Source organism: Neurospora crassa, linkage group I (assembly GCF_000182925.2).
Source record: "Neurospora crassa OR74A linkage group I, whole genome shotgun sequence".
Lineage (NCBI taxonomy): Eukaryota > Fungi > Ascomycota > Sordariomycetes > Sordariales > Sordariaceae > Neurospora > Neurospora crassa.
This window is the reverse complement of record NC_026501.1, coordinates 3,468,583-3,477,979: the sequence shown is the minus strand read 5'-3', so window position 1 is coordinate 3,477,979 and position 9,397 is coordinate 3,468,583. Positions and strand designations below refer to the sequence as shown.

Genomic DNA, 9,397 nt, shown 5'->3' with positions numbered 1-9,397 from the left:
TTAATAGTAATTTATTTTTATTACTTTTAAAAGACGAATTTAATACTAAGGTAATAGAGAGAGCTTAATAAGAAATATAAAACGAAATAAAACGTTAAGAGTAAGCTATAAAGAGGATTAATAGCGTTATATAAAAATAATTTAAAAATTAATAGAGGAAGGATATAGAGGGTGGTAAGCTAAAGAAGGTTATATAGATTGTATAGTTTGAGAAATATAAGAAGGATAATTAATAGGAGTATATCCCCGTTTATAATAATAATATATTTAATATAAAGGAGAGTCTCCTTTATTAAGTCGATAAGGAGGGTAAACCATTAGTATACTAGTAAGCTTAGTATTATATAGAGTACCTTCTACTAATTATTTTTAATAATAAGGATATTGAGATTATTACTAGCCGCTAGCTAGCCGCTTAGTTAGTAATATAGCCCGCTACCCAACTAAAAACCTTCTTTTAAATCGTTAGAAATCTATATATATAAATACAATTCGAGGAGGAGATAGATAAAACTTTCATTAAAGATTTCTATAAGGATGATATTACTATAGTAATAGGAGAGAAAGTTAATAATAAGGAGGAGGAGGATAACAATAATAGGGATGAAGAGAATAGGGAGTTTTTACTTGGCGAGAGGAGGAGTGAATTAGCTAGTTAGTTAATTGGTTAATTAATTAAACCCCTAGTTATACTAGCTCCTAAGAAGAAGTTTGAATAGCGTATACCCCCTACTATTAATATAACTTTACTACTTAAATTTAGTCCCTCTTTAGTAGTTACCCCTATAATTCCCCTCCTCTTACGAGAATATAGATTTGAGGATACTATATAGGGAAGTATAATAAAGCTATTAATCGAAGGTATAGTCCAACTTAGAATAAGGTATTTAAGTAGGTAATGGCCGGGGTAAGTTTTGTTAAAGTAGGAGGAGGAAGTTTGAAGTATATATAAGTAAGGAGGGAGTTTAATTGGTTATATATATAATACTATAACGTATTCAAATAAATTAAATAAATTATTAGATTTCTCATTATATGTATACTCTTCCTATTTAGGTAGTCTACTAAGCTTCCTAACGACGTTGTATTAATAAATTTCAATATATAATATAGGTATTGAGTATGTAGATGGGTTACTTTGCTAGTAAATTTCTATGTGGAGTGTCCCATATTTAATTGCTGTCCCAAATTTTCCGCGCCCCCTCTTTAGAGGGTAAAAAGAGGGGGGAAAGGAAGCCTTGGCGCCCAGAACCCCCCAAGTACTATACACTTGTGTTCGCGTACTGTATGTAAAATACCTTGGCCGTACTGAGCTGCACCTGTGCTGTAACCGCGCAGTAGTACACTAGCGCAGGTAGGATGGATTGAGCAGGAACGCCAGGAACAGGAAACGTCAAAGTGGAATTGAGTCCCAGACAGCCTAGCGAAAAGCGGAGACTGCCCTGAGACTGCGGCTGGAAGGTGGCCCGCCCGACCCCAGGCAGCGCCGACTGGCATCCCCGGGTCGAGAACGCTTTGAAGCTGAACATTGAACTTCTAGAATGAATGGACATCTTTCCCTCCCCTTGACATCTAAATCCTCAACCAGGCGGACCTCGTCAGGACATCATCCCCGCAAACAGCCGCAAAACAGAACCACGGACCCTATCGTCGCAAGCATTGCTTTGACCTTGTCTTCGCCCATACCTTTTTATTCAGTTCCGTTCTCTTCAACAATCAAGACCCACGTTCAACAACCGGGACGTACAAGCCACCTTAGTTGCAGATAAATACAGAGAAGCAAAGAAAGAGCGCCGCGCTTCCCGTCCATCTGTCGTCCTACTCGCTCGTTACCTTACTTTATATTTGCCGGTCTACACCTCCGCTTCCCTGCGAATCCTGCGATTCCGATCACCACATCCAGCTGGTGCCCCCTGACTGCGCCCCTCGTTGCCCTGCTTGCCGCGATATCCAATTCATGGAGCCCAGCGCATATCTTCTTGACCTACGCCTCAACTAGCCTATGACCGACCGACCGATCGATCGACCGAGAAATCGAGGATTCCCACCGAGCCGTCGAGCAATTCACAAGACAATCCTACCATCAAGCCGATCCTTCGAGACATACGGCGGTTGTCGGGAGACTGTAGCATTACTACGTTTGACATCACTCCAGCTCGTGTGTCTTACCATTGCCACATAGCTGTCTGCTTCGTCCGACTTCGAGCGCGCAGATCTATGGCTGTGACGCTAGCTCAAGGTCCCTTGGTGCCCATATAATGCTGGCTTGCAAATCCTGACATTATATGTTCCAAGTGCTGTGGCACGTTGCGCTGAGCCTTAAAACTAGTGTTGCTTGCCTCGGAGGCTGCCCAGAAACAACACAAAAACTGTTGATCTGTCAAAATGAGCGATCATCCAGCACCTTCGCCCCGACGGGCCTCGGTATCCTCTCCTTCTCACCAGCAGTCCATTCCATTGCGCGATCTACGACCGGTTTCGGAGGAGCAAGAGGGCGGCGGTGGGAGGACTAGCGGAACCGATAATAACGTCCGCAACTCGGGAGCCGGACTTCAGATGCCCTCGCCTTTGGCTGCTCCCATGTCCGCCAACCTTCCCGGGCTCTCTACGTACTGGGAACATCCATATGCGCCCGGCCACGACCACCGAAGCGCCGCTGGTTCGCTCAACGACCACATGGCGCTTCAGTTCGCCTTGCCTCCGAATATTCCTGGCCATGGTCATGAACCGCTCCCTTCAGCCTCCTATATGCCTGCCGCAAGTGACCCCTACAGTGTGCCGCATCCCTATTACGAGGAGCGTACCGATACGGACTCTGTGGAGTCGGATAGAGTCCCTCTGAAGCCCGCAGCCCAGCCCATCGGTCGATTGGACGCGCCAGAAGGAGAGGCTGTACCAAGAGATAGTTTCCAGACCGTCTCTGATCTTGGCAGTGGCTCCTCGCGACCCCGCAACACCATGCTTGGTTTTGATCTGGAAAACAACTTTACCGCGGACCGTTACCGGAGTTATGGAGGTAGTCTGGTTCCTAGTGATGGACGCCGCTCTCGGTCGCTATCAACGAGTGGCGCTTTGTCAAGGGCAGGTTCCATTATGAGGGCCATGTCTCAGCGTGTTGTCATGATCAGTGGAGAGGGTGATTTGATTGACCAGCAAACGCAACGAGACCGCTCACGCTCGCCGAGCATGGATCGCCCGCGGACGGGCCACGCATCGGGCCCCATGCTGGTTGACACCTCCTATCCGTCACAAATGGAACAAAACCCCACGGAAAAGCGACCTGAATCGCATCATGTCTTTCCACAGCACCCGGCCTTCAGGCCCCGGTCACGCAATCCTAGGAACAATCCGCTCAAGGGCAAGTCGTTGGGGATATTTTCCCCTGACAATCCACTGCGCTTGTGGCTTTGCGATTTGTTGGTCAACCCATGGGCTGAGCCACTCATTCTCATCTTAATCGTTCTTCAAGCCGTCCTCCTAGCTGTTGAGGCTGCGCCAGATGTGCTGGCTGATGGAAACGGTCGGCCTGAGCGTTGGGGTAGCACCAGGATAGACTGGGCCATATTTGTCCTGTTTGTCATCTTTACTATCGAACTCATAGCGAGAATTATTGTGTCTGGCTTCATCATCAACGCCCCCGAATACGAAGAAGCCAAGAACAAACGGCGCTTCCGTGAAAGGCTGGCCGAACAGTATCGGGTTATATTCCGACCGCAGCGTCAGAGATCGGTTCGTCAAACCCGGCAAGAGCCCTTCGAGCCTGCTCCGTTCACGAGATCCTTTACCATGGCCCACAGTCAAATTCAAACGCTCGAGGATCAACAGCGACGTCACCTGGCTCGCCGCGCCTTTCTCCGCCATGGCTTTAATAGGTTAGACTTCGTAGCCGTTGTCTCCTTCTGGATATCCTTCGTATTAGGCGTCACTGGTCTTGAGAGCAAGCACCATATGTACGTCTTCCGCATGCTAAGCTGCTTGCGCATCATTCGATTACTCGCCCTTACAAAGGGAAATCTGATCATCTTACGAAGTCTGAAGAAGGCCGCGCCGTTGCTCGTCCGAGTTTCCTTCTTGATGGGTTTCTTCTGGCTTCTCTTTGCCATCATTGGCGTGCAGAGCTTTAAGTCAAGTCTGAGTCGTCAATGTCTTTGGATAGATCCCGATGATCCCACCAACTTCCAAGCAGCTTATACGCCGGATATGACCTTTTGTGGAGGGCATATTGACAACGTGACGGGTGAAACCATGCCCTGGGTTTATAGTCACGAAAAGGAATCCCTAATTGATTTGAAGAACGGAACTTCGCGTGCCAAGGGCTTCATCTGCCCGAGAGGTTCAATATGCATCCGGCAAGAAAACCCCTTCAATGGAACGGTCAATTTCGACGATATCGGCCATTCTTTGGAGCTCGTGTTTGTCATCATGAGCGCCAACACCTGGTCGGACTTGATGTATCACACTATCCGCTCAGATTTCCTCCCGTCGGCCCTCTTCTATGGTGCTGGCATTCTTATAATGTTGCTCTGGATGACCAACTTGTTGATTGCCGTCATCACGTCGTCGTTTCAGGTCATCCGAGAAGAGTCCAAGGCTAGCGCTTTTACTGCGGATGAACCTCCTGGCATGACTTCATCTCGAGTTGATGATACCATGCGTAGGCCGACATTGCTGCAAAGAATATATAACAGGACAAAACCTTTGTGGATCTTGATCATCGCTTTTGGACTTTTGGCACAGTCTCTCCGCAGCGCCAGGATGAAGTCAGACCGAGAGCGTTTCGTCAATATAGCAGAGCCTGTGGTCACTCTTCTGCTCGATGTCGAAATCATCATCCGCTTGGCTGCAGACATCCGAGGTTTTCACCGTAGGAAACGGAACCTTGTCGACTTGGGGCTTGCTGTAGCCACCTCAATCATCCTCGTCCCTCCTATACGGAATTCTGGCCAAGTTTACAATTGGCTTACCGCGTTCCAAATCCTGCGAGTTTACCGTTTAGTCATGGTTATTCCCATGACAAGGAAATTAATCCGGCTTGTGCTCGGAAACGTCACTGGTATCGGTAATCTAATGTCGTTTGTCTTCCTCATCACTTTTCTGATGGCCATCTTCGCAGCGCAATTATTCCGTGGCGAACTACCGAGAGAAGATGATGGTGGAGAGGAAATTAGAATCCCGTTCAACACCATTTATAATTCCTTCTTAGGGATGTATCAAGTTATGTCGACTGAGAACTGGACCGACATCCTCTACAGCGTCACTGCCAGCACTCACCACCTGCACACTGCTTGGATTGGCGCCATTTTTCTCGTCGGCTGGTTCATTCTCGCTTATTTTATCTTGATCAACATGTTCATTGCCGTCATCCAAGAAAATTTTGATGTTGGAGAGGATGTCAAGCGTCTTGAACAGGTTAAGGCATTCCTCCAGCGCAAGGAACTAGGACATTCTTCTTCGAGCAACCTGGCATTATCCAAAGTTTTCAATTTTGGCCGGTCAAGAAAACAGAGGGATCCGCTCGACTATGGCCCTGCTATGATGGAGATGCTTCTGAAAGAGGCCGTGGTACACGACTTCCTTGACGACGATATGGACCCTCTCCAGCAAAGCTCTCCCGATGGTCAGCCAACTTCCCATCTGGGTAGTAGTGCAGCCATGCAACATGACGGTGTCACTCCCGGGGTACTCTCCTCTTTTTGGGGAAAACTCGTGTCAGTGTTTACTAGCCGTGAACCCAACCCTTTCTATTCGAACGTCAATTTGCACGGGCTGGGTGAGAATCTCGATCCACGAACTATGGCCGCCCAGGCGATGAATGCCACGAGACGCCGCCAGAGGCAACAGAGAGAGTATTTGATGCGCCACCCCAACTACAACAATTCCCTGTTCATTTTCAAACCCAGAAATCCCATACGACGTCTTTGTCAAAGTCTGGTCGGCCCTGGTCGGGGAACTGAGCGCTTCGAGGGGGCGCAGCCCAATAAATATGCATGGTACACCTTCTCGACTCTGATTTATGCAGCCATCGTGATCATGGTGGTGCTTGCTTGCATTACTACACCCTTGTACCAAAAGGAATACTTCGAAAAGTATGGCGAGAATGCGTTTGACTGGTTCCGCTGGGTAGACACGGGGTTTGCCATTGTCTTCACCCTTGAAGCTCTCATCAAGGTTATAGCAGACGGCTTTCTTTGGACACCAAATGCATACTTCCGCAGCACCTGGGGTGTGATTGATGCCATTGTGCTCATAACTCTTTGGATCAACGTCATCACTCTATTTACCCGAAACGGAGCCGTGTCTAGAGCTGTGGGTGCCTTCAAAGCATTAAGGGCCCTGCGCCTGCTCAACATCAGCGAAAGTGCGATGGACACTTTCCACTCGCTCCTCATCGTGGGTGGGTGGAAGATCTTGAGCGCTGCTTTCGTTTCTATATCCCTCCTTATTCCCTTTGCTATTTATGGGGTCAACCTTTTCCACGGTAAACTGCTTGCATGCAACGACAGCTCGGAGGGAATAGTCAGCCTGGATGACTGCTTTGGTGAATGGAACAGCACCCCTTACAACAACAATTGGCCCGTTCTTGCTCCGAGATCAGTAGCGAACCCATACTTCAGCTTTGACGATTTTGGCTCGTCTCTCTTCATTCTTTTCCAGATTGTGAGCCAAGAGGGCTGGGTTGACGTGTCTTTTGCTCTTCAAGCCATTACCGGTAGGGGTTTGCAGCCGCAGTCGGGGGCTCCCTACAGCGGCCAAGGAAATGCGTTGTTCTTGGTCGTCTTCAACCTATTGGCGACAGTCTTTGTGTTGACGCTCTTTATCTCTGTGTTCATGAGGAACTATACTGAACAAACAGGTGTTGCTTTCCTGACTGCCGAGCAAAGATCCTGGCTCGAGCTGCGGAAGCTTCTCCGCCAAATCTCGCCGTCCAAAAGCTCATATGACGAGAGTAAGAACAAGTGGAAGATATGGTGCCATAAACGTGCCATTGAGAAGCGAGGGAAATGGTATATGGCCATCACCAGCGTTCTGGTCTTGCATCTTATACTCCTTCTCTCCGAGTTCTACAGCGAGCCAGATTGGTGGACAAACACCAGGGACGCTTTGTTCTTACTCTTCACACTCATCTACATCGCCAACATCGTGATTCGGATTGTGGGGCTTGGCTGGAGCCGCTTTCGCAAGAGTTCTTGGGACATGTTCTCCCTCATCACTGTTACTGGTGCATTCGCCACGACGATCCTTTTCATGACGAACACGAAGCTGGACACGTACATTCAATTACACAAGTTCTTTCTGGTGGCGATCGTCCTAATGCTCATTCCCCGCAATGATGCGCTTGATCAACTGTTCAAGACAGCTGCCGCCAGTCTGACAACTATCGGAAGCCTGTTGGCCACATGGCTCGTTTTCTTTCTGGTGTTTGCGATTGCACTTACACAGACATTTAGTCTCACCCGTTTCGGAAATAGCACTGATTACTATGTCAATCTCCGTACGGTGCCGAATGCCCTGATCCTACTCTTCCGGTTCAGTTGCGGAGAGGGCTGGAATCAGGTTATGGAAGACTTTGCTAAGATCAAACCGCCGCTTTGTGTGGAGAGCACCAATTTCTCTGACAGCGATTGCGGCAGCACCGCATGGGCGCGTGCTCTTTTCATCGCGTGGAACATCATCAGCATGTACATTTTTGTTAACTTGTTTGTTTCGCTGATTTACGAAAGTTTTTCGTACGTATACCAGCGGACAAGCGGACTTGCCATGGTGGATCGGGACGAGCTCCGGCGCTTCAAGGAAGCATGGCGCAGTGTTGACCCTTCAGGGACTGGATTTATCAGCAAGGAGGCTTTCCCGCGCCTCTTGGGTGAACTGTCGGGCGTGTTCGAGATGCGCATTTATGAAAGCCATGACTCGGTGCGCCAGATCCTCGAAGATGTTCGTGGTGAAGACACGTCAAGCATCAGACATGCCTCGATCATTAGTACCACGCAGTTTCAAACTAGCTTGGATCTCAAAAAGTTAAACGAACGGATATCACAAATTGATGTCGCTAAGGTGCGCGAACGCAGACGGCGGTTCAACATCTTCTTCGAGGAGGTGATGGTGTCTGCGGATCCAGAAAGAGGCATTTCCTTTACCACTGTTCTTATGATTCTGGCACATTATAAGATTATTAACGACAGCAAGAGCTTACGGTGCGTACTGAAACCCATAAGCCGAGCAAAGACGCAACTGATTGCTGACATTATTTCACAGTCTCGAGGAATTCCTTCGTCGCCGCTCACGTCTTCAACGCGTTGAGGAGGAAATACACCGTCGCGTCGTCCTCGGGTTCTTCGACATGATTTACTACTCTCGCAAGTTTCAGCGCCACATGGAGCTCAAGCGGTCTGCTCGGCTCACGGCGATTCCACAGCTGGGCGTACCTGAAATTTACGTGGATAACGATCATGAAAATCAAACAGACAATGAACAGCAAAACAAGGACAGCAACAGCAAAAACAGTGCGAGAGCTAGCGGAAGCGGCAGCAGTACTGCTGCTGGTACAAATTTTTTCGAATCCACACTCACGAATCCGTTCGGCTCTGGTTCCAGTACAGTCAATCCCGGCGGTGGCGCATCCTTTCTATCAGCAGACGATGCTCGCACAGCTCATCACCGCAGCTGGTCTGGGGCGAGCGCCGACCTTTCGTCGTTTGATACTTCATACGGCCATCCACTCGCCGGCCCTCGCATGAACAAGTCGTCCAACTCTGTGTCGCATCGCAACACGCATGCCTACAGCTTCGAATTGCACGATTCCTCAGGAATTGGAGGAGGAAACGCCCCTTCGCCCGGTGGCTGGGGCGGCGGGTCAGGGACGATGGATAGCATGGGCTTGGGTGGCGGGAGTGCTCTGGATGATAATAATGGCGGAAGAAGCCCCGGCGGCGAGGGTACCAAGCGCGGAAGCTCCGTCAGTCCCTCGAAACTCAGCTCGATGCTGGATGATTCCGTGTGGGTGGCCAGTATCAGGAGGAGCGCGACGATGAGACGGAGCCAGAATGATACGGATTGGGGAGGAGGGTCAAGAGCTTCCGGGGGAGGATACTCGGGGGCTTACTAAATCAATTGGAGATGCGAAGATGACGAGAACTTATGGCGAAATAATCTTGTACTATAATCATTTCATTTGTGCATACATATTGCGTTTTTGGTGTACAAGCTGAGGCGTCATGTTGGTGTTTCCGCATTCAGTGCAGCTGTGGTGGTTCTTCGCTTGGTCAATCCCACCAGATTCGCCACCGAACCGTGATGATTAAAGGACTGGATACAGAAGGATCATCCATTTATGTCTCTTTTGCCATTGACGACTTTGTCTCGTCTGCCTCTGTTTGTGATCTGGGCTTGGAGGAGACAA

At 48.9% G+C, this 9,397-nt stretch overlaps 1 protein-coding gene across 1 annotated transcript; it reads left to right on the top strand.

The window, feature by feature from the left end:
- Window positions 1-1,809: 1,809 nt before the first annotated feature.
- Window positions 1,810-9,265, top strand: smco-1 (semicolonial-1). The gene is made up of 2 exons (XM_958639.3): window positions 1,810-8,192; window positions 8,254-9,265. Exons 1-2 carry the CDS (start codon window positions 2,386-2,388, stop codon window positions 9,101-9,103), a joined length of 6,657 nt encoding a protein of 2,218 aa, XP_963732.3. The 5' UTR covers window positions 1,810-2,385; the 3' UTR covers window positions 9,104-9,265.
- The last annotated feature ends 132 nt before the right edge of the window (window positions 9,266-9,397 follow it).